A 25,401-nucleotide genomic window follows, 5' to 3' on the forward strand; every position below is an offset into this window, starting at 1 on the left:
GTAAAACTGTCAATCTGTGTGTCTGTTCCAGGGCGATTTGATGAAACTGTGATTGAAGAAAGAAGGCAATGTGCTGAAGATCTGTTGCAGTTTTCTGCCAATATCCCTGCTCTCTATAACAGCAAACAGCTTGAAGAGTTTTTTAAGGTTTGTTAGTATTTACAGAAGTATTTGCTTCTTACTGATATGAATAAAGTGTAGTGCTGATTCTGCTTTATTTATAAACCGCGGAGTGACAGTGAGCTGATCTGACATGCTTTGTGAAGTGACTGGGAGTTTTCCATTCACTCTAGAAATGTGGCTTTAAAAAAAAAAAAACCCATGCCACACCTCTACAAGGTGGAAAGTTTTACAGGAACTTCAGGTGAATGGATTTGGAATTTATTTTTGTTGAATGATGAGCAAGAGCTGTGATGTTAAATCTAGGCGTTCAGTGGGGAAGTAATAAAATATTGTCACTGTTTCAATATTTTATATAGGCATTTATAGTTTCGAACCAAAAGAAGGAAGACTGTCTAGATTGTTTTCTTATGGCGTATTATGGGTTCAGGTCTGTGACAACAAATTTGGCATATAACTAGTCAGACGTGCTGCTTGTACAGTGTTGTGAGAACCACTCTCCAAAACATATTTTAGGACAATACATTGATCTGGACTTCATCTTTATTACATCTGAAGCAGTTTGTTTCCAATAGTTCCTTCAAACCTCTTTATTTTCTGTAGCTTAGTCCAACATTCTGCAAACACATAAGCATAAATTTACATGTAAACATGATAGTAACTCACTGGAATTAAGGAAATGCTCATCTGGCTGAGATGGGACTTAAGGGTACCAGTGTGTTAAGTATATTTAAATGATACATATGCAAAAGCAAAATTACAGTGAAGTTTAAAAATCATCACTTCTTTTCATGTTGCAGTTATTGCAGCATTCTTTAAAATACTTAAAATAATGTTCTTTAAGCTTTGGTGGCATCAATGAGTGGGAGACTGAGTTAGAATATTTTACTTTTCAGTTTCTTTGCATTTGCACTTTTTCAGTTCTTTGGAAATACTTCTGTGTTTTGGGCTATTTCTTCAGAGCTCTCTTTCCTCACTTTGCTTTGCAGAAGTATTAGTTTTAGCCTTCCAGTGAACTTTTTCTGGCTTTGCAAGGGGATGAGTAAAACTAGAAAGACATTCATTTTTATAGGAGTGAGTACATCTACAAGGGGAGTTATGTAAGTGTAATAATTTAATTTAGGCTCATTTGTTAGCTGATGCTGTGTCATGTTTTCCTGTAAAAAAAGCCTTAGATTTTGATCAGTCACCAGCTCAGCTGGTGTTCTTTAGCTTGGATCACACGTGGTTTTGTTCCTTTTCAGATTTTTGTGCAGTTAGCCATGGAGAGATAGACTTGGACAGTGAAGTCTTAGAAACAACTGAAGGAAGTGCTGTGTGTATTTATGTACTCCAGTGTGTACTGTGACTCTAGAAAAATGGGCTGCTAGTGTGAATATGCACTGGGCTAGTTCAAGACAGATTAGCAATGCCTGTTTGTAACGCTGCCTAGGAAATGGTGCCGTTTCTATTAAGGTTGCCTGGAAAATGTGCACTTAAGATGTGAAGCAGAAATTAAAGAAAAGAATAAATGGTTTCTAGTGTAACTAATTGTTTCTGTTGTTACTTCACTTACCTTTTCCTTTCTGGCTTGCAAGGGAATAGTGTCCTCCTTATATGCTGGGATGGCCTTGTCTTCTCTGTTTGTGTAGTCTCAACTATGACTGAACTCAGGATAGTGGGTCATGGGTGGAACTGTGTGATGGACACACACTCCTGTGTGAGGGACCTGCTGAGTTTGGGAAATCCACTGAAGGGCACAGACTGTATGTGCCCTAAGATAGCAGGAGTGTTGCTCTTCTCTCCCTGTTAAACTCTGGGGTTTGCAGGCAGACCTGCTGCATCCTGTGGGGTTCAGGACTCTGAAGCTGCAGTAGGCTAACTTTTAGATACCTAGACAGTCTGTGGCAACCAAACATTGCCTAACCAAAAGCCCTTGTTTAATTGGCAGGCTTACATAGTTTAATGCATTAACTCTAAAGTAATGGAGCATTCACTGGTTAGGAAATTTAATTTTGACTATCACTTCTGTATAATGAGACTTCCCATACAGCACAGCAGCTGAATAATTCCTTTCCCTTTTTCTTTTCAGGGTGGAGAGGTGCATGATGGGTCTGAACTGATTGGTCCTGTTGAGCCTCTGTCTGACTCTCTGACTGACAACCTGTCTGACTGCAGCTCTGAAGGTTTGCTTTCTTTTCTCATGTAACCTTATAGCGTGATCTCTTTTAAAGCCGCATGTAAATGACAAGTGCCGTATTTGTTAGGAGCATTGGCATCCAGTTTCTGTTTGCTTGACAGAAATGCCAGAGCTGGGGTCAGCAGAGCACTCTACACTGCTGGAAGTTTGCTTCTAACAGGAAGCTTATCTAACAGGAATTTATCTAGTCTATTCTAGAAGTCCTAAGACTCTATTGCTCAAAAAGACCTGCTTTTGATGCTAACTGAACTGAACCCTCTGGTTTAAATGTACAGAATCCTGCCTGCTTCCAGAAGGTTGGGCCAGCAGTGTGCTAATGTTCACTAGTAATCATACCCCAAGTCTCAAGCTATAAACATTTAAAAAGAACTTAAAACTATTTTGAGGTTGATCAATAAATACGAAGATGACTGTCTGAGTTGGCCTAGAGCATGAAAAATGGGTCTAGTATTTGAACTGCCCCGCTCATTTCAGAGGGTTCTTATTCAACTGTTCATGCTCTGGGTGTCACCATACTTTCAGTGCTTAGTAAAATCTAGAAGAGAGTTGGTATCGAAATTTAAAAGTTTAAGTATGTCTTCTGAATTGAGCGTATGGAATTGGTGAATGTTAAAGCCCTGCTGCAGGTCTTGAGGAGATAAGTAAGTTGTGTAAGTGTCTTACAAAAACTGCCAGCATTTTTTCTTTTCCTGAGAAGAACTCCCTATTCTTGAAAATCTGAGAGGTTGTGTGTTAGAGCCAGTGTGGGCTATCTTGTGTTGAAAATTGGAAATGCTTCCCTAACTTGCTAATGTTTTCTGGTTGTGCTGTGCCAACAGAGAGTGTGTCCCTTTTCCCAAGACCGCATTTCCTTAGCACAGTGTAAAAGGTGCACATGGATGGCTTGTGTACCATGTACAGAGTAATGTAGTGGCACTTTACTTGCACTAAATAACAGTATGGCTGTAAGGCAGGGTCAGTTATCCCAAATACTGTGCTAGGACTTCTTGTCTGCCTCTGGAGGCTGAGCTATCTTAAGCATCTTTCTATATAATCATTTGCCAAGAACCATGCAGGCTTTTAGATATTTATGTATTTGAGTTATTCTTGGGTCCTTGTGACTTCTAAGAAATTCTTTTCCAACCCTTCAGGTTTTTCTTTGGAACTGTTCTACACTCATGTATAAATAAACATTATTATACAAACACTTACTAAGCTTATTTGGGAGGGTTTTTTTTCTTAATGACTTAATTTCCTCTGGTCTCTTTCTGGCATAGAACTTGCTTTGGTAAAAAGCTGTGCTTGAATAACAAGAACTGATTGTCTTTTCTAATAGTGCTTTGTTTATTTTTGTTTAAGGTTGTATGACTTGCCACTTGGATCTCTCAATGTCAATAACTTTGTGCTTGGTTATATGATACTCTACATGTGCAGCGAGTTTTACATTTTATTTTGTAGTATCTTCTATAATGTTAATGAACTAATGCCCCCACAGTATTTTATTCTGTGAAGGGAAAGGTATAGAGCTGTTTAATTACAGAAAGTAGTTATCATAAATACTGGTGATTAGTTTTAAAGGGGTGCTATTTTTGTGAAATTTAACACTCCAGATTCTGACAATGCACCTATTTTATGTTGGCCTTATGAAAGAAAAAGTGCTTAACATGAATGTTTCTGTATTCACAAGGGCCTCATTTTTAGAAGAAAAACACTTCCTTTATGTGAGATAAAAGTATTGAAAAGAAAAAAATGCTGTAAGGTAGAAAAATTCTTTGATACCCTTCTTCTGAATCAGCTGGAATGCTTTTAGGGGATACTTGCAACAACTATGAGCACAGGATTTCCAGATGCCAAATATGACTTCTGTGGAGTTGTATTTTCTAAAAACTTATGTGTCTTCCAGCTCATATTATCTTATGTTTGAAACCAAATTTTGGGCGGGGAGGGGGGCGGGGGAAAGACTAGGGACAGAGGGAAACATCTGCCTTTAAGGCCTCTAGATGGCAGTGGCAATACTCGGCTCCGAGACCTCTCCCTGCCTCTTCTCAGGGCATCCTGCCTGCATCTAATTTTTCCCAGTCTGATTATCGTAGTTAACTGTGACTAGTTTGCTGTGTTAGTTTTTGTTCACATTCAAGTGCCTCCACGTGGGCACTGCTCCTTCAAGCTGTTGTACTGAGCTGTATCAAAGCCATTCCTTAACAGGTGCTGGTGTTTGCTTATAAGGGTGGGTCATGTTTTCTCACTTTCATCTGTTCTTTTCAGACAAAGTTCATTTTGCAGAAGGTGTGCACATTAATGGTAGGAGATGCAAACTGATGGTAGTAGAAATGTTTTTGTACCAAAATAAGCAATAAGTATCTTGCTTGTAAAAACAGCTTGGCAGCTCACACTTTCAGAAGAATCTGCTTTTCAAGAGGCTGGGTTACCCAGGCTTTGCACCAAGTTTTGTAAACTGCATTTACCCATATGCCCGGTGAAATGGCACAAAGCAGAGACAAGTACAGGAATTTATGTTTAATTTCAGAATCGTTATACTCGTCTAATATTCCTGACAGTCACTCTTGTCTTCCTGTCTGGGTACATGGTATAATGTTCAGATGTCCAAATGTCCAACTTCCTCTCCAAAAGTCTCTCTATAGCAATTGTTAGATTCTTCAGAGAAATTCACTGGGAAGCTCATCTCTTTTTCACACCCCCCACTCTCTCACCCTCACTCCCCTTTTGTTTTACCATGTTCATATTATCTTCCCGGAAATAAGTCTGTGCAGATCATACTCTTCCTATCTCTTGGGCTGACTGACTGGTTTTGTGGTGCCAGACCTGGGCTCTAAACTTGACCGTAGCAAAGTTTATTAGTTCAGTCTCTGCCATGCTAGCTGTGTTCATACAGCTTCTAGTCAAGTTGGCTGCATGAGAAGAGCAAACATGGTTTTGTTTGGACTGTAGGGAGGGGGACTTGGGTCTATCTGAAATTTGCTGCGTGGATGGACTCTAATTCATCTAGTCTGGGTGGCCAGCACACCCTTCCCACAAACCCCCAGCTTTTCCATTCATTTTTCTCTATCTACACCCTTTGTCTGTCAGTCAGCTCTGCTTCCACCTGTGCATTTCCTAGCTAGCAATTTCTCTTCACTGAACAAAATAAGCTGACTCCTTATTTCATAAATTCTCAGTGCTCCGCATTTGACATTGCTGTCCCTAAATTGGGCAGGTGAATGGCCTGTTATTAATACGCTAATTAATGAATCTTCTATCTTCCTCCAACTGTTGTGTTGTGAGGTTGCTTTCTTTCTTGCGGGACTTGGGGCTACACAGGCAGTTCTCTTCTCTGCATGGACACTTTGCTTTACATCCCTCCCCTAAAAAGATCAGGAGCATTGTCTTCTCTGCAGCCTCTCTTCCCCTTTCAAGTAATCTTGTAGCACTAAGTATCACTTTTCCTTGCTTTTCAAAGAGTGGCTGGTAATCTCTTTTCCTTGCTGTTTTTTTTCCTCTCACTCACATTAAAGGAACTGCTAGTTTTTAGAAAAGCAGTATTTCTACAGTGCCTTCTTACTCCTTTTCCATAAATTGTGAATTCCCTCTAACTCTGAAGTTGCAAAATCAAAAAGAAAGTTTGAGTTAGTTGCCTTTGAGTCAGCTCCTTGCTAATGCCACATACTTTTTGAAGATAAGTCAGAACAGTTTACCTGATAATGTGGATAAACTCTTGACTCTGAGAATACAGAAGAAAACAGACACCAGGTTTTAGCTCAGAATTTACTTTCTCTGTGTGTACAAACAGCTAAATGTCTTGACCTTGTTGCCTGTTTTATTGCCTCAGTGTGTACATGTGCCAAGGTGATAAAACTGCTACTTGATATCCAGGTAGCATTGCCAAATTTGTGGCTCATTGCATATGTCCCATACAGGGTACTACTCTGGAATGACATTTTTGAGACTGAAAGCTTTTTTTTTTTTTCTTGGTGTGCAGGTCCCAGCTTTGAAGGCTCTCCTGTTTTAAGTCTCCTTAGCTGTAAATCATCAGAGCAGTGAGAGATAGGGATTAAAGTGCTGCTGCTATTGAAATTAGGTGGGTTGGAGTGCTGAGGTTTGAATTGGCTGCCCCTAAGCAAGCACCTGTGTTTTGTTTTTTAACCTTGGAGGCGATGAGAAATGGCAAATCTAACACCACTGTCACAATTTTAATGGTGTGTTACCAAATGGATATCTCTGAGAGCTGGTCAAAGAGCAGTTTTGTATTATGTACTTTTACCTGTAGTAGGGTCATGCCCTTTCACTCTGACGGCAAGTGAACATCTAATCTGTTGTACAAAAGGATGTCAGAAACATTTTTGTCATTCTTGTCCTTTTCAGTTCGAAAGGATTTAAGTGGGCTTGATGATGTGACACTTACAAGCCAATCGGAATGTGGAGGTGAGATCTAGAAGTTGTTTCCATTACATTTCTGAAATTTAAATTATTAGAAAGTCATAAGTATGAGTAAATGCTTTTCGTGGATGATAATTCTTACAGAATTAAATGGTGTATGTAAAATATCTTTGTTGCCATTTATTTGCAAAAACTCTGCTAAGTTGCTGTGGTTTAGTTACTGAAGGTGAGCTTGCAATGAGTATATATATTTTTTGCTTATGGCAAATGTAAAATAAAATGTATCTCAAATTTCAGTGAAAGAGGTCTAAGCTAATTCATTACACCACGTGTTAGCAATGAAAGAAGGCTATTCATGGTAGATGGGAGAATGCTGCATGATGCATAAACTGACAGTAACTGTGTTAATTCAAACTCCTAACTTACTGGTTCTGGGATGCTTCATCTTACTGATTTAAAACAGTATGTTGGGATTTTTTACAACAGTGATTTGGCTCCTGCTGATTGACTTTTCCAATAGCCCTCACACAGAAAGGGTTGGTTTTGTGATTTCCTGGGATGCAACAGTGAGCAGGTTTTGAAAGTTTAAGTTGGGTGTTAGATGTTGTTTTCTTCATTCCCATATTAAAATGATGACGAGTTGCTTTGCAAAGTTTGTAGCTAATTTTAAAAACATGTTTCTATAGGTACTAAAAATTAATTTTTAGGACAGCTTTACATGCAGGAAATTCCTGTGAACAAAGTCTCAAAGGTGAGATGGGATGGGATAAAGAATTATGGAGGTTCCTAAGGTATATGAAAAATTGAGTAATGGATGTCTTTCTGACTGTGCTTTCAGGCTTCTCCAGTGACAGTGACCTGATCTCCCTGACAGTTGATGTAGACTCTCTTGCTGAGTTAGATGATGGAATGGCATCCAACCAAAGTTCTCCCAGTAGAGCTGTTGGCCTTTGCCTTACTTCTGAACCCCCAGTACAAAGCATACTGGCACCTGAGCAGGAGTGGAGCAAATCTGAAGGAGAGAGGGAAAGCCATAGTTTGTTTATAGGAAGCTTAAAACCCAAGCCTGGCAAACAAGATTACTTGGAGAAAGCAGGCGAGTTGATAAAACTTGCTTTGAAGAAGGAGGAGGAAGAAGATTATGAAACTGCCTTCAGCTTTTATAGAAAGGGGGTTGATCTGCTTTTGGAAGGTGTTCAAGGTATGGATCTTCCCATTATGTTTGCCTTGCCTTTGGTTATGTGTATTTGTTTATGGTATTTCCTTAGTTAACATCAGCTTACTGTGTTGCAAAGAGATGATATGAAATGCAGAGCGATGTGTGCCTGGTTTTCATGGGCTTGATAGCTGCTGTGCATATGAGAGAGAGAGAAATCTTTATAAGACTGAATGATAATTTAGGGTCTCATCTTCTAAGTGCGAAGTATCTCCTCTTGTAAAATTGCGGCATAACCTTTGACTTGCAGGTAAGTAGCAAAGTGCTCCACTTTTTATTACCTAGGCATTAATTAATCTGTGGCACTTGCAGCACCGTTGAAACATTATTTAATTTACATGGTTAAGTGAGGATTAATTATCCCCATTTTACGCATGGGGAGAGGCAGACTCAGGTTAACTTCCCAATCACAACAGGATTAGAACTATTCTTGGCTCACAGCCTCTTGCTTCTTCCACTAAACTGTTCTCCTTTTCTAAACAGATGCATACAAACTTACATGCCTGCACTGCTAGAGAACAGGATTTTTTTTTTTTTTCAGAAGGCTTTGGTGTGTCAGTATATGTCTGCAAAAGCTGTTGTTAACTGACCATGCAACTACATGCAAATTTCTGTGGAGTCTCCTTGCACCTTGTCAGTTGGGGAACAATTTTTTCCTCTTCCATCTCTAGCTCTTGAGAATCTGGAGTGATAACCTCATATATTTGCATTTTGTCCAACAATGGCTTAAAACCATAAAGCACAGGAAGAGATTTGTTCTTTCCTGGAGTGAATTCAGGGTCTGTGTATTGTGTTTCTGTCCCACAAAGATCAAGTGAGTAAGATTAGAATTGTGGCTTTGTTTAACGGTATACAGCACAGATGCATTATGCTGCTCTAGATCTGAACTTAAATGCTAATGTACCAAAGCACACACAAGCAGAATGCTTTGCTGCATCTCAATATGATGCACAGCAGGGGTCCAGACCCTCTGAACAGTTCTAGGAGTGGAAGTTTACCTGCTGAGCTGCTTTAACTGGACCTGACAAAAATTGGGTAGGTTACAGATGAAAGCTAGAGGTGTGGACCAAGATATAGGCATAGCCTTTGCTTAAAGTGTCTTAAACTTTCTGGCATAAGTAAATCTACCTCTGTCTTTTCAAGTCCTGGTGATGTCAGTAGGGTTGCTGCTTTGCTGCTTGTTGTGGCTTTTCAATAGTATCCTATCTTTCCTTGCCCATTTTGTGAAAATGCTTTTAATTCTTGATGCTGAATATGCTGATAGTCCTTCTGTAGTAGAGCCCAGTTATTTTTTTTTTTTGCTAATACACTTCTTCATAGACTGTGTGCCATTCATAAACCTGTGTGCCATTCAGTTATGGTCTTCTGAAGAATATCTTGTTTCATCATAACCACTTTTATCTTCTTACTGTGATGCAAGTCTGCCATGATGGAGTTTTAAACTGAGAGTTCAAGTTTCAGAGTTTCATCTTCAGAAAGCTTTCTTTATTAAACAGTTTCAAACTCTTAGGGCATGAGCACAAGTCAGGCTATCGCACATCATTTGAGCTATGGTAACTATGCATGCATACTTGAGTTGTGGCAGCAGTTAAAATATGTTGGCTTTGAATCCATGGTAATCCTTATGGTAATATGTTTACTTTGAAGTTGTGAAAGGCTTTTCTTGCATGTGTTGTTACGTGGCTTGCTCATCTGATGCATACTAACTTGTTAGACTAGAGTGGGTTGAGCTTTTTACTTATATTTAGTAATATTTCCTCCAAGGACTTTTTGCTTCTTTGCTGTTGACTAGCTACTCATCCAGCTACCTCAGATGACTGCTAGTCCTCTTCTCGTGCCCACTGGTATCCATGCTTTTCAAGCTAGGAAAAAATTCAAGAAGTATTTGAAAAGTGTGATGTTCTGCCCTGTTTCCCTGATGCCACTCAGCACAATGGGGGTTATTAATAAATTTATAGTAGTGATACCTGTGTGTGTGGGTGAAACTGTTCCTGATGGATTAAGAGATATGTAGCTAGCACCTGCAACTTTGTCTGTGCAGTCCTTGACGTTCCACCTGTATAGCACAGGAGAGGGAATAATGGGAAGGAATTTCATTTTAACTGACATTTTATCCCTTAGGAATATAAATGTACATACGCTAGTTCCTAGCAGTCACCTCTTCTTTTTCCTTTTTCTGTGTTACCTACCCTGCATGGCTGTGAAGGTGGAAAGCAAATGAATGTTCATTCTCTGCTGGGCACTTACACTAGATTTGGGTAGATCTAGCTCATTTTGTCCCATTGTCTTTGGAGCTTCTGCAAGCTGGCAGGGAGACACCGATGCCTTCTTTATAATGACAGGGCTGATTCAGATTCCTTCTCAGGATCTATGAGGACAATAAAAAAAAAAAAAAATAAATCCACAAACAACCCAAAGCCAACAAAAACCCATGAATAACTATCTGTATTACACTTTTTAATCTAGTTACTTTGTGAAGGTGGTATCTTTAGTATTGATATTCACTGTATGTTACAATAAAAAAACCCCAACCCTTAACCTAATCACTTCAGCTATTTAAACACCCCTGGTTATGTATTTCACATGGGTATTAATGTGCTTCTTTCAAGGTAAGGATGGTGCAATTGTTAAAAAATGCCTCTGGTCTTCTGCCACTGATTAGTTTCAGCCTATTTTGTCAAAATAAGTATTTGTAATATCTGAAAGTGAAACACAGTGTTCATATATACTTACACACATATAAAGTGACTTTGCCTTTCAGTAAACAACCATTGCAGAATGTGTGGCGCCTCTAGAATTGACTGGAAGTGGCTTTTGCGTGTAAAATGGTAATACAGATTTTTACCACGTGGTGGCACCAAGAAAATAGAAATTGACACCTAAAAATTGGAATCAGGAAATGTAACCAGTGTACCAGGGGTAAAAAAGAAGCATCATCCATCATCTGTGTTTGAAACTTCTCTCAGAATTACCTCAGAAATGTAATGCCTTTGTAAGTTGGTTAGATGTATCTGAAAGATAAGGGTGTCTCTGTTGCCAGCCAGTCCTTTACACTTGCTACAAGATCTACTTACTACTTAAGGCTGCCTCGTCAAAATCATGTACAAGTAAGTTTATTACTGCAAGTTTATAGACGTGCATTATTTAGCTTGAAGTAGCTGGCTTCCATAAAGGCAGTCAGAACACACTTGAGTCTGTTACATTTCTGACAACCTTCCACCTCTCTGAGCTGATGACACTAATGCTAGATGAGGCAGGTATTGCATATCCTTACACCAAAGAAATGTCCATCTTGACTTTGTTTTCAGCTGTGTGTGCATGCTCTCACAAGTACAGTGGTGTTAATTATACTGTGCAAGGTGAGTATGTATTTTCCTTTGCTAGTCTTTTGCAGAGTTTTTGTATCGAATCTTTTAATGTCTGATTCATAGTCCTGCCAAAAGGTCTAATACACGTGTCACTTGGGGAATGAACGCCGTCTGTGCTCTGCGAGGCTGGTGTATACATTGGACTCTGGGCATCTGCTCTTTATACGCTCTTGGGTCTATTTCTGCTCCGTACATTCATTTAATATTAAGCATGTTTGTCAATGGGAAAGAGAATGAATTCTTGGACTAGCTGTAGAGCCCTTGGACTGCCAGTAAACTACCTATACCTCTTGTACCTCCACATTTCATTTATACCAGAGCTCCCTCGCGTGCAGTGAGAGGGAATAGCTGCCATCGTTTCCTTTTTCCTCTGAATATGCCCTGATTTTGCTGCTCCTCTGTGTATTCTGGGCAGTGCTGTGCTCAGGATTTTGGAGCTTTTGGAAGGCAGTCTCAAAGGGTTGTGTAGAATGGTTAAACAGTTGTCCAGGAGCTGAAACCTTCTGGTATTCAAATCTTCTGCTTTTTTAAGCGTACTAGATATACTAACTAATAGAAACTTTGGCTCACAATTATAGCTGTTCCTTTGTTTTGTTAGCATGTCAGAGCCCTTTGAGGTCAATGCATTGCTTCAGGCCTAGTGATGGAAAAAATGCAGTAATCGATAGCAAGCCACCAATTTCTAGGCTGGAAGTTAACTGTGCTTTATGTGAAGTAGTGCTTTCCCTGATTTTGGTGTAGGGCATAGTTTATGTTAGGAAACAGTAGATCAGGAGGTTAAAATTATGTAAAGAGTTTTTTTTTGCAGTAAAAGAGGAAATCCTATTTGTATAAACTGCTCCTCTTTTTCCAACTCCAACCGCTTTCAAGTTACATCCATTATGGATCTGGGCAGTCTGAGCTGTGTGATAAACAGAGTTTACACCATTGCTTGTTGCTGTGTTTCAGTAGCTTAAAGCACATGATGAAGCAAGAATGCTTCTCGATATGGTCAGTCCAGTTCCTGTAGAAAAGTACAAGGATGTGTTCTATGTGGTTTAGGAAGCAAATGTGTTCATTGTGTGTCTGTTACATACAAGGCTCCTTGTTGCTTATTAACATCCAAAGGGAGATGATCCGTTTACTCTGAGAGATTTGGGGTGTTTGTTTTCATGTGTGTAGCAGCTGTGGCTGGACACAATGAATATTTATTTGGTTTAGGGGGCTGGTTCAGCTCGGCAGCATAGACCTTATTGCATGAAATATGTGATGCCTCTTAAGTCACAGCAGCCACAAGCTGTTTTTCAGGTATCTGTGTTTTGCTTTGGTTATCTACAACTTCTAGATAAGCTGCTGGTGTCTTTGAAAGCAGACTGCGAATGTCAGTTTTGCACTGCTCCATGCTATTTTAATGTTTATCCAGTAAACAGAGCTGGAACAAAAATTACACAAATTACTGGAACCTTGCTAAAATGACTTTGACTTTTAACCCAGAAATGCATATACAATGAAATGCTGGGAATACTTTAGACAACTAGATGATATTTTTGGATATACTGAAAACAAACCAACTTGTGTCTAATTACTGGGATTATGATGGACTATGATTTGAGTTTGTGATGGAGCCAGGGATGCAAACAGGAGCATGTTTGATAGAATGCCAAGAAGATAGTACTTTATGAAAAGGGGAACAGCCATGTTTGTTCCACAAGCATGTTTCTGGCTTCCAGAGTGAAAAACACCTTTGCTTGTTTGTTAAATGGCATTTATGAAGACAACTTTTGTTACAACACAGTAGTTACTTGAAATTCCTTTCACTTGTTAAATTCTCTGAGTAGTGTTCTCATTGAGAGTAACAGTCTCTCAGGCTGCTTCTGAGCTACCCAGCAGCTGTGCCTGATTGGAGCAACTTCTTTGAGGGAACAACAGGCCTGTCTTCTGAGAAGCTGCACTGGGGTGTGAGCTGATATCTGCAGGGAAACCCTTAGAGTTGTGCTGGGCCCCACGGGGAAAGGTTAATGACAGGGTGAGTGACGGAACCATAATTCTCCCCACCTGATCTCAGACCTCTGTACTCCTGTGGTGTATCATCACTTGCCTCATTTGCTGTTGTAGCTTTCCGCTTCCACTGAGGCTGGAACCAGTCAAGACAAAAACTTCCTGCCCCACTTCCTTCCAAAGGGGCTGAAAACTGTCTCTGTTTCCTGCTATTGGACTGTGAGGATGCTGTAAGACCGTTTAGGTTGGGCTTTCTAAGCAATCATACAAAGTGCTCCCTCTCTCCTAGTGCTTCATACAACCTTGAAATCACAGCTGCTGTTTCAGAAGGTTAGATGCTTGTAAGAGGACTTGTCTCTTGACAAGCAGATAGATTAGGAAGGGATGTTGAAAATCCTATCGTTTGCTTAAAAAAAAAGTAATCTCATCCCACTGTGCTGCCAGTGATGCTGAAACCCATGCTGATACGGGCCATGAGCTGTTCATAACTGAAATGTGTTGGCTTCCAAGCCCATTGCAGACCATACAGAGCTTCAGAACAGATTAGTGTTATAGGATTCTTTGCTGTGCAGTAGATACTGGATGGATCACTTTGTGTGGTGTTATTCCATATGCAAAAGTACAGGGTTTAGCCTCTTCATTGTGGCAAAGCAGTAAAATACAGCATCTGCCAGTAAAGTATGGTCAATGTGGTAAATGGTAACGGTTAATATATAAATACAGAGAGATTTGGCTACATAAAGGAGTACTGAAGGCCAAGTTCCACTTAAACTTTAAGACTTCTCTTCACCAGGAAGTTGATAAAGGTTTGGGGTTTAGTATTTGTGGTGCAGCTTAGAGTCTTACAATATATGTAAAGGTAAATTGTGGCAATACCTGTAAGCCAACACATAGGACGTGATGCAGAGATATCTCTCATTGTGGTTGCTTAGCATGTGGCTGTTAAAAAATTAATAAATATGTGACAAGGTGGGCCTTAAAATACCTGTTCTTTCTTCCCTCTTCTGGGGGACAGAGCTAGCTGCACTGGCTTGGTGTTGATCTGCCCTTTCCAAGATTTCTGAGTCTGTCCTCATAGCAGCTCCTTGCCAGGTTGCTGCTTGTGCCCAGCTCCTTTGACAGACATCTCTTCCTGCCTGCACAACCTTTTATCTCAGCTGTTGTTAGCCAGCACTTAGCTGCAGCTAAGTGCATTAATCTTTTTTTGACTGCTGCTATGTGGGGTTTCTACCTCCCATCAGAAGACATAGTAGGGTTGCCACACTTCTTCCAGCATACAGTGTAGACAAAACAGAGTGATCTAGGTTACAGTGCTGCTTCTGTCTTTAGGTGTGAAAATTGAAGTCTCTCGCTGCAGAATTAAAGGCCTCAAGGCAGTCTAGGTGGATTGAGGCAAATTACTAGCTGGAATAGAAAAATTGCATAGATATGTTTAAGGGCATGATGCAGCATGATAATCAGTGTTCTGATTCCTCTTCCAACCCGCACCAAACAGTTCTTGCATATACAGCTTCTCTCTCTTCACATCTTCCTTTTTTCTTGTCATGTCCTCTTTCCCTCTTTTCCCTTCCAGTATCTTAAAATAGCCTCTCTAGCTTCAGAGCTGTGTAGAAGGACTGGTATAGGTTTGATCTCTACAGGGCCTGCCACTGGCTCTTCTGTTTCAGAGATTTTTTTGTGATTGTTCATAGAAAGATACCATTTCCCATAGTACTGTATAAAAGTACATATGAATTATATTTCATATATAGATATGAGTACTATTAGATCATCAGGACTGATGAATTCATAATTGCTTTTTCATCTGTCTTTTTTTTTTTTCTTTCTCCAATACTTTATGCTTCAAACTGCAGTAACTTGTTCTTACTTGAAGAGGTAGGTGTCTGTGTGACTGGGTTCCCTCTGTTCTGAAACAAGAAATGTTTGTGGTGGCTAAATCTAATTTGGACTTTTCCTTTTAGTTAAGAAGGAAGAATGCAGAGTACTTGGAAAATCTTTTCTTCTCTTCTATGGTGGTGGTCTGTGTAAGTTTTTTCCTTGCTCTTGACTGTTAGTGCTCTCTTCCTGTTCCTATGGTGCCTGTGTTGGAGGACCTGCTGCTGCTGCCACGATTTTGTTTCCTCATTTGTGCTAGGATGCCATTGCTTGTACTTCTGTCTTGCAGTGCTCACAGGGGTTTTCTTCCCCCCTTATGTAGTTTTCAGGGAAGTGTTCAAGAATACTTCTCACATTTGTAGAGTCTTACCGTGGTGAAATACCTTGCAGCTGAAGACTACAAGTATTAACAGATGGATGGGAAGTTAAGTTTTTGCTCCCTGAAATGGTGTGTGCTGTGTGGCCATTCATTTTAGTTTTTTCCAGATAGTCACACACACATGAAAAGCTACCACCACCTTGTGGATTTAAAATGAGAGTTTCTCTATAAACAGATGTTTGTTGATTAGTGTTTCTGGAAAGTTATGTTTCTTATTATCTTGAGTGTTACTGACTCCTGCTTTACTGGTCACTCAAACACATTTCAGCCATTCACATTGTTCTTTTATGTAACCTTAACTTTGGCACATATGCCAGCATTTTTTTCCAGAGGGGCGTTTAATGTAGACATTTACACCACTGGTACATAACCTTAGGTTTTCTGCAGTATGCAGAATTGGTAATTTCACGGGATTAGTAAATGTCTTGGGCAACCTGCAATGAAGATGATGTATAAAATATAGACGTAAATAGTTATGAACACACTGGAAAGTTGGAAGAAGAATTCTTAGTTCACTCACTGTCATGCATTTGTACTTCAGCATGAGAAGTTTAACTTTTAAATGGCTTTTCTTCTTTGTTGCTAGAATACAGTACTGTCCTGAACCTTCAAAAAGCAAGAAAATAGGTTTGATAAATGTGATGTATCTTAATAAATTTTGACTTTCTCAAAATGTAAAAAAAAAAAAAAAAAAGGAAAAAAGATCACTACAAACTGTTTTACCATAATGGGCTTAACCTTGATCTTATTTTTTAATATTTACAGGGTTTTTTCAGCTGCAAAATTTGGCCACCACCTCAAAGGAACTCATCATTAATATAATACATAGCATACTAGAGACGATGAGCTAGTGGGCTTATTTCACAATTCCAAACTGCCACCTGCTGCTAAAATCTGTGGCATCTTTCCTTGATGCTGAAGTGTCCATCTACCCTAGCACCTGTCACATTTCACTTAAGGAATTGTTTGAAAATTAAAGGTTACCTACTCTCCTGTGAAAGTTGGTGGAGACTTGTTCCAAAGCCAGCAGCTCTGCTCCTTTCTGAAATAAATTCCGGGGTTATAAAACTGTGTCCAAAGTGGTCACAAACCTGTGCTGGATTATGAGTCGCATTGTCACTTACGGTGCGCCTGAGCTTTTGTTTGGCTAATATGGACAAAGGAGTCTGCTTCACATGATGTAAGAAGTGTTTGCCCTAAGAAGAACAGAGGTCCTCTTGAACCAATTAGGCAAAAATAACAGCTGGGCTACCCACTAATAAGGAAGGTGCTGCTAAACCTCTTTTCATTGTGAGAAGAAATAAATCTTTTAAGGCTTACTCCCTTGCATTTTTATAGAGAGCAATTCTTTGAAAAATTCAGCAATCCAGCTGGGTGATATGTGCAGGAAGACTGTGAAGAAGATAAAGAAACTTTTAAAAATAAAAAATGGTATTATAGCAGTTAGATTTGGCAATTATAAATGTTTCATTGAAGATTTCAGTATTTAGAGAAAGTTTTACTGTTTAAATTGTTAAGAACCTGGAGTTTGGGGTTAGCACAACAGGCAGTCTCCCACAAGTTCCTTGTAGCCTGTTCTGCAAGAGGACATTCCTTCCTGGAGCAAATCTCTTCTGATTTCTTCTTTAAATAAAGGCAGCTCACATATATTTTTAGTAAATCTGAGAGAAAAGCAGGAAGATTTGGAATATGGAGGTTGCAGGGGATTGGGACAGGTAATGCTAACTTTTTAGCCTTGCCTTTTCTGTGGAAATATCCACATCCTGGTCAAGCAGGTAGTTAGCGAGGGGGAATACCCTCATGTTGTCCTGACAGATTGGTTCTTCTTGAAGAAGATCTTTAGTACCCAGAGGGGAATGATCTGGATGTGGTCAGACACAAAAGAAGGAAGGAATATCTAGAATTCCTGGGTGGGTGCTATATACTGTGATTTACTGAATGTGGGATATTGTATATGTTGGTCACAACTGGAGACTAGAGCATCTTTGTTACCATCCAGTAAGATACACATCTTTCACATGAATTCATCCTGGATCTGTGGAGGAGAGTAGTTAAGGACCAGAGCAAGTTTGACAGCACTTCTGTGTATCGTCTGAGATGTGTTCCATCAGTAGTACCACGAGATGATGTGGAGGGAAAAGGACAGATCTTTTTCTGTGGTCTTTACTGCCCAGATTTTTGTTTGTTTGTTTGGGTTTATTGCATATGGCCCCCTTTCAATAGCTTTTTGCTATTAATACCTGAACATAAGTAATTTTCCTATACAATAGAATTACAGAGGATTTGATGCCTGAGTAAACAGTTAACTGAGTGGAACACTTAACACTTCAACATTGAGTTGGCTAATCTCTCAAAGGTATGTACTCTTCTGAGCTGCTATGAGGTGTGAGTAGAAGACTCTCTTGAGTAGAAGACAAACAAAATTATTGCTAGTTTCCCAGATGCTACTGCTATGTACATACTCTGTGAAAATGCTGCTTCTCTGTATTTTTCATTCAAATCAGTGGACTATGGGAAAATAAGATGACAAGTCACAGATTAACTCAGTGGCACAATTATTCTGATATTTGTGGTTTTCTCTATCAAACCCTCAAGATCATTTGAATGTTGTTAGGAACGTCTGTTTTTTAAAATATATTGTAGCTGAGCTGTCCTTAGAAACAAAAATTAAAGAACAATTTTTAAATCATTGGCTGCTGTCCTAATGTCCTGGCTACTGTTAGTTTGGTCAGCGGGTGGCCTGGTCAGCCTTTCCAAAGCCAATTTTCATTTTAAGATATTTTTATTTCTTTGAAATAGTCAAAGCCTTTGGAAAATGAGGGAGCAGCCTGCTTTTGTAGATGAAGGCTTATATCTGCAACAAAGTAGCTGTAGAGTTTTTATATTCTGTTTGCAGTAATAGTAAACAGAGCATCTAAAATAAGCACTTGCACATTGCAACAAACACATCATCATTTGCTTAAAAAGAGTTATAATTACAGTTGACGAAGCATGGACACCATAAAAAATGCATTAGTTTGGCTTGACACATTAATTACCTGTTTTTGCAGATGTTTTTATATATTGTTGTGTGAACAGTTTACAAAATAATTACAGGAAAGTCATATGGAAAATAAACTAAGTGGGTGGTTTCTTGCCTTAATATTTTCATTCATGTGAATCTGTGTGAGGCACAGCTGCTCCATAGCAAATGCAGAGAGACAGGGAGAGAGATGGGGAATCTTGAGGGGTTTTTATTCTAAGGTCTCTATGATCAGCCTTGCTACACTTTTATATCTTGCTTTAGCAGCCTAGTTTTTAAATGTGTAAAATGACATTGCTGATTTAATCCCAGTGATCAGGAGGGGGGAGAAGCTTTGATCCTGATCAGATGAAACGTAAATCTTCTAGTATCTAGGAAAATAAATGAAAAATCAATATTATTTTAAGCAGGATGATCTTTTATGAGCAGTTGTAAAGATTCATCAAAGGCTTTGACACAGTTTAAACATTTCCTGTTTGCTGCCATTTAAAGGCAAAATGCCTTTCAAGTTTAAATTGTAATTAAAGAGAGATACCTCTTTAAACTGTTGCGGGCTAACCACAGAATGGAAATAGGAGCTCAATATGCTCACACAACGTTTAAATAAAAAGTTCTTTACTAGAAATAAATCAGTCAATTCTTTTGAGAGTACACATTTTGCGTAACTAAAACCACTATCCCATAGCAAAATGTAATATTGCATTTAAAAAAAAAAGCATAAAATCTGCATCACATCTTTAACATCTGTCAAATATAAGGATTTGTTCTAGTACTGTGTGTTAGTGATTTATTTGATTTTAAGTGAAGAATTCTATGACCTGAAATTTGGCATAAATGCTAAAGATTATTTTTAGTTTAATGGGGTCTTTATTGTTACTTCTAACCCTGTGCTTAAGGCTTTTAAAGTAACATTTATTTATTAAATTAATATCCTGTATTTCTTTAAAAAGTTTTATGAGATATTGGCTGTTTAAATGGGAATTTGTATAGGAATGTAGCTTATTACATTCTCTTGGTTAAACTGATGCAAAGAATAAAAAGACAGAATCCTACTTCCATAAATCCAATCCTCAAACATCCACCTGTTAAAATATTCAGAGACTGAGCTGTTAATGATATTATTCACAAATAAGATGCAAGAATTTGTTTAGTAAATGTTTCATGAATCCACACCCTCTTTTTTTGTGGCTGAAGATTTTAATGAGTGAACAGTTTGCAAATGTTATTTAACAAATTACTCGGGAAGGAAAAGTAGAAGAAAAACTGAAATTAATGTCTTGTGAAAGTAGGAAGAACAAAGACAGCTCTAAGGGGACACCCTAGCTTGTTTGTGTTAATTACTGTAAAATTACTGAAGCATTGAAAAAAGGCAATAAACATCCAAACTAAATACACATAACTAACAATTAAGCAGTATGTTTGACTTTTATGATAGCCTTAGACACTAACCTAGCAATTTTTCTACCAGTCTGCTTGAAGAAAGCACTGGCTGAAGAGTTTATTTTTGCTACACAGATGACTTGTTTCCCCTGAGCGGCTGCCACTTTACGTGTCTTAAGAGAATGTGGGCGATCACCAGTGGATTGGCACAAGAAAGTTTTATGGTGCCATAAGACTGTTAGAGATGAAAGCAAGAGTGTTAGTCATATTTTAAGAAATTACAACACACACTTATAAAATACTGTGTATCTATTATCTTCTGATAAAGTCAAATCTTAGTTCAAACAATTGAGTGTTGTTTTTTTTTTTTTTTTAATCCTCAATGGGAATAAGACTGGCAGTTTCATCTAGGGGAATTTCACGAGGAGAATCTTACTAAGTGGAGGCTGATATTTGAGGTGCTGAACCTGGTACCAAGTCCTGTCTGTGTTTAGAATGAGAGAAATTACTGAGAAATTGGTTCATATCCATAATATTGTATCCTGAAAGTACACTGAGTTTCTGACTGTCCAGCTTCTTCACAAATCAAGTGTAGTCAGAGTTTTTTTACAGGGCAGGGTTATGTGTGTCTGTCCAAGGAGGTGACAATTACTCTTCCCTCCTGCTGTGATGTGGATAATAAGATTTATAATAGAACACTTACAGCAGAGCTTGGAGTACATATTAAGTCTCTTCTTGATGGAGTCTCTGTGACGGTTCTGTGTGTTTAGGTACTTTGTAGTCATAATAGGAAAGGAAGAGGGAGTCTTTATTTTATAACAGGGTCAAAATGACTAGTAGTAGACCATGGTAACATAAAGTGGAAGAGAGCCTCTGCCTTCTTCACACTCTTGAGTCTAAGGCTTGTTTAAAACAAGAGCGATGATTCATTTTCTCATGTATAGGGCAGGGGTAAAACAGCAGCTATGAGAGCGTACAGCAGAGTAGTTCTCCGTCAACTTTCTGAAGAGACATTGTACTTAGTTTTTCATCTCTGCTATCTAGAATGTGTTTTGGGAAAGTTGAACAGACAACCTGCTCCTCCTTCTTTATTAAGAAGCTGGTGGTAAAGCTAGCCAGATCTGGCTGGCTGAAGGATCAGAGTGATTCCTTCTGCCCTGAGCTGCTGGAGAGACATGACTGCAGCTTAGCCCTTCTTTGGGTCCTACCAGTAGTGGAGCTGACTGCAAATTTCTGAGAGGGGCTTGCATGTGTGCACGCATACTCTGTACGGACATGGCTGACCACAAACAGATTGACACAGGCAGAAAGATACTGCCTTTACAGACACCTACAGAACCACAGGCACCATAAACAAACTCTTTTGAACTATTGCTGGTCAGGAAAAGTCATGCTGTTCAGGTATCTCTGGTAGCTGGCCCCAAGGTCTGTGGTCCAGCTCTCAGACAAAATGTCTGACTTGCTGTCTTATCTGGCTTGAAGACTGTTGGCGTATCTTATGCACAGAGAAAAATGAGCACACATGCAGAAAATTATGGGGAACAGTTTCATAAGAAGGTAAGCCAGACAATGATGGTCAGGTACAGGCTTAGTCAGACAAGCATATTGACCATCAACCTGCTTATACACATTCAGCCCATGAAATTTCCACCTATGTTTTCTCATGCTTGTGACCCCACTCTGCCTTGACCTCTCCCTTTCCTCACCTTTAATCCTGCCCTTAAACATCCCACAATGTCTTACACATTGCCACAATCCCTCTTCCCCGAAAACCTCCACGTTTTGCATGCAAGCATTTACACAGTAATTTATCCCTCAGACATCCCATAATAAGTTTTCTCTTTATGAGACTCGTTCTTGATAACATGCAATAATTCTAGCTTTTTTCTTATCAGTTACCAAGTTTCTGGTTGAACTTCTTCAAGGTTACACTTGGAGGTTCCTTTCATGGCCACTTGATCAGTGTCTCATGAATTCTAGTCTTTGTTATTTTCTCTTATCTGCTGTTTGTTTCAGTTTGTGTATTTGCATGTTTAATTTATTACCTCTCCTGTTCCTTGCCTTGTCTTTCATGTTGAGTAGCTGTTAGGCAGATATCCTTGCAGTTCCTTGCCCTGTTTGAGCAGTGGTTTGTGAGAGGTGCTGCCTTATACCTGTTGGTGCAAAAGCCTGTCACAGCCAAGGCTGTGTTTCTGCAAGTCTTGGATGGCCTCATTTAGGACTGGAAGAGACTGTCAGGGCCACGTGAAGTCTCTGCTATTGTTCAGACTTCTAGGACAGTTGTCGGTATTTTTCAGTATAGTAATCTCAATTCTCTGTTATAACAATTGTGGCTCACAGTCTTTTTATCTTTGCTTGGCGGTTGAGTGATTGGATGTTGTCATCACAAGTTGAGTCTATTATAACAATATACTGCTTATGTTGGGAATGCCTAAGCATAAGCTGTAAGTTTTAGAGTGAATACAGAATTTGCATGGTATCATGGGATCTGACATCTTGCAACAGTTTGGGTAGGTTACACATAACACAGTGATGGTTCAGCTGTCAGGGAAATAGTGTGTGCAAGCACTTCTTCCTTTCTTCTTGTGTCACCCTAAGCCAACAGTCAAGGAGCAGCTAGCATCGGAAAGCTGTGAACAAGAGTTCTTGGTGTCTCTTATGTTGCATTCAGGCTATTAATAGCATTTCTGGCTTTCCTTTATACTTAGCAAAGTCCGTATTAGAATCATGAGGAAAAAACCCCAACTTTATTGTTTTGTTCGAAATGTCTTACTGTGTATTCCTTTTTTTTTTTTATTTAATATAACATTTGGATCAGTGCTTTGTTTCATTTCATACATATGTTACCATAGGAACATATACCAGATCACAGAAAAATGAGGTAAGACTCTCTACCTTAGTCTATAGCAAGGCTTAAATTCTTATTTTTGTAGAACTCTGAGATCATAGTACTTTTTATAAGATGCATATCTGTACGTTTGATTATGAATAACGTAAAGGAAATCAAAAAGGTAGAATCAAAGCAATCATGTTCTTTGATTACTTAGTACCTCTCTCTATAAAAAAACCCACTTTATTTTTCTCCATTGAGGTGAATCAAGTCCAACTCGTCGAGAAGCAGTGAAAAGGAAGACTGCAGAATACCTTATGCGTGCTGAAAAAATTTCCAGTCTCTGCCATAAATCCTCTGAAGATGCATCTGTTTCTCTGGTAGGCTTTAACATTTTTTCTCAACCAGAATTTGGTGTAATTATATTGTCCTGTCTTTTAGCAAAGCATATTCAAGCTTGAGGTTCAAAAAGTATCTAGAACTTCTCCTTCAGGAGGCCCGAGGAGTATTTTGATCTTACGTTTCTGTTAAGTTGCCATTCTTTTCTGATTCTTGTTGGTTGCATTTCATAGATTTATAAAGAGTGCTTGATTTAATACAGGCCTGGTTTTCTGTGTGCTTTCATTCTACTCACAACTGATGATGTAAATATTTTTAATTATGCTAAAGAATTTAAAGGTAAAGCAAAAAGCCACACTTGGTCCTGTAGGGAGCGAGAGGCCTGTTGGTTTCTTTAGCCGGCACATAATGCTGTATCAGAAATCATGTGGCAGGGTGGGGTTGAGATGAATTTTCCACAAAATAAGTACTTCATTGACCCATGGTTCTTTTTCAACCCTTCAAATGTCTTCTTGGATATGCTTGAGTAATCAGCTCCTTCATGATTTTTCAGGGGTTTCTGCAGTAATTCACACCTTCTTAAGCAGAGACACTCTTATCTGTACTTGCACAAAAGACAAACTAAGCTTGTTCCAGGATACCCTCATTAAAGTTCTACTTTGCCCTTTCCCAAACAGTTCCTTTGGGACTTATCTGTTCTTACTTTAGACTTTTACTGCAGTCATGCTAAACTGTGTGTGATTGTCAATGGCTGCCCTATTATAGTAAACATAAAAGTCACCAACTTCCTGTCTCTCTGCATTTATATCAAGTGAGGAAAAAAGAGGCAGAAGATTATTGTTTCTTATTTTTCACAGATCTGAAGATGCTTTAAGGAGATCAGTGCTGCAAAAATGGGAAGCCTTATAGAATCCGACTGCCTAATAAGAAAATTAAAAAAGCAAAAACACTGATTTTGAAGGGTAGCTTTTTTAATGTTGAGAACCCACAAGTACAATTTTGAGGATGTTCCAAATGGGATATATTTTGTGAGATTTGGAGTCTTGCTGCTGCTATGAATTGTACTTTGAACAATTTAGTATTTTGGACTGATATGAACTCCTACTAGGTAGTCTTTCTTTGGGTCAAACACCCCTGAAAATGGGCAAGAATCTATATTGAATGAAAACCTCAGTGTGTTTGGAAACCGCAGAACAAGAAAAAAAACCCACGAGCAACCTATTTTTGCCTTTTTGTAAGTTTAAAAACTAATTGTGGTTGGGAAGGAGGAAGAAATAGGTTGCATTTTTGTATGTGAACTTGAGAGGTGAAGTATTTCCTCTTTTATGCTGTATTGAATAAGGCACATGCCTTCTTTGCAGATCCAAAGGAAAGCAGGATTAATTGGGATAAGACATGAAAAAAAAAAGGTGGTGAGAATAGAAAACCATTCTCCTTCTGTGTTGAAACTCAAAATTAACAAGTTAGGCAAATCTGATTTTGCACAAGCAAAATGTTGCAACTGTCTTATTCTTTTTACAAAAAAAGCCGTGTTTTCACAATTTGGCTTTGTTTTACCTGTATGTATGTGTATTTTAATACCCTTTATTTACTGTTCTTCATAATGCATAAATTGGACTTTTATCTTAGAACTCTGGAATTTGCTGGCATAAGGGCAGATGGTGCTGATGGGTCATGATTGCTGTGGTGAGGGGCAGCTTGTCTCTGAGTTGATATCTGAGAGTTAATTGGGAGAAGGATTTATCTCCCGAAGTTATTGTAAGGCTAGTGGTAGGAATCACTGAGAATTGGCATGCTTTGTACTTTGGCTTAGTGTCTTAAGGAAAGTGAGGAATGTGACTCTTCCTGCACATTGGTTGCTGAGCAAACTTGAATTCTTGCACCTTGGTTACTGCTTATCCTTTTTGCTGCCTAAGACAGTTTATATTGGACTTTGCATTAATTATTCCACCCCATGCAGACATAAGTGCACTGAAATGACCTGCATTTATATATAGTGTGATTCTTGGGAGATACTAGCAGGAACACGCTGATATTTTGTGTCCTTCTAAAGAAATCAAGTCTGTAGTGTGTAAGCTTAGTGTTTATGTCTCCTTGCACCATCACTCCACAGCAGCCTGATGTTTCTCTAGCTGCTATTTACGTGCCTTTGGTCATGTTGGGGCAAGGCTGGTCTGTTACCACTAGCACCTCATACTGCTGTAGGTCATGCTGACTGGTCCCATTCCTTGTTCAAATGCTGGTGCTTGGACAGGATATAAATGCAAATGTTTAAATAACACTGTACAATGCCTTCTTTGCTCACGTGAATCCGTAAGGAGGTCTCTCATCACTTCTTCTGTGCTGGAGGGACACAAAGTCTT

At 39.0% G+C, this 25,401-nt stretch overlaps 1 protein-coding gene across 4 annotated transcripts in view; it reads left to right on the top strand.

The window, feature by feature from the left end:
* RPS6KC1 (ribosomal protein S6 kinase C1) overlaps positions 1-25,401 on the top strand; it is an 87,261-nt gene that overhangs the window by 13,402 nt on the left and 48,458 nt on the right. For all 4 annotated transcript variants that reach the window (XM_026844963.1, XM_026844965.1, XM_026844964.1 and 1 more), the window contains 5 exons: positions 32-147; positions 2,192-2,285; positions 6,638-6,697; positions 7,491-7,853; positions 22,961-23,079. In XM_026844963.1, coding sequence (XP_026700764.1) covers positions 32-147; positions 2,192-2,285; positions 6,638-6,697; positions 7,491-7,853; positions 22,961-23,079 — 752 coding nt within the window. The remainder of the gene's footprint in view (positions 1-31; positions 148-2,191; positions 2,286-6,637; positions 6,698-7,490; positions 7,854-22,960; positions 23,080-25,401) is intronic.

This window comes from Athene cunicularia (genome assembly GCF_003259725.1).
Source record: "Athene cunicularia isolate RWA chromosome 3 unlocalized genomic scaffold, athCun1 chr3_part1, whole genome shotgun sequence".
Classification (NCBI taxonomy): domain Eukaryota; kingdom Metazoa; phylum Chordata; class Aves; order Strigiformes; family Strigidae; genus Athene; species Athene cunicularia.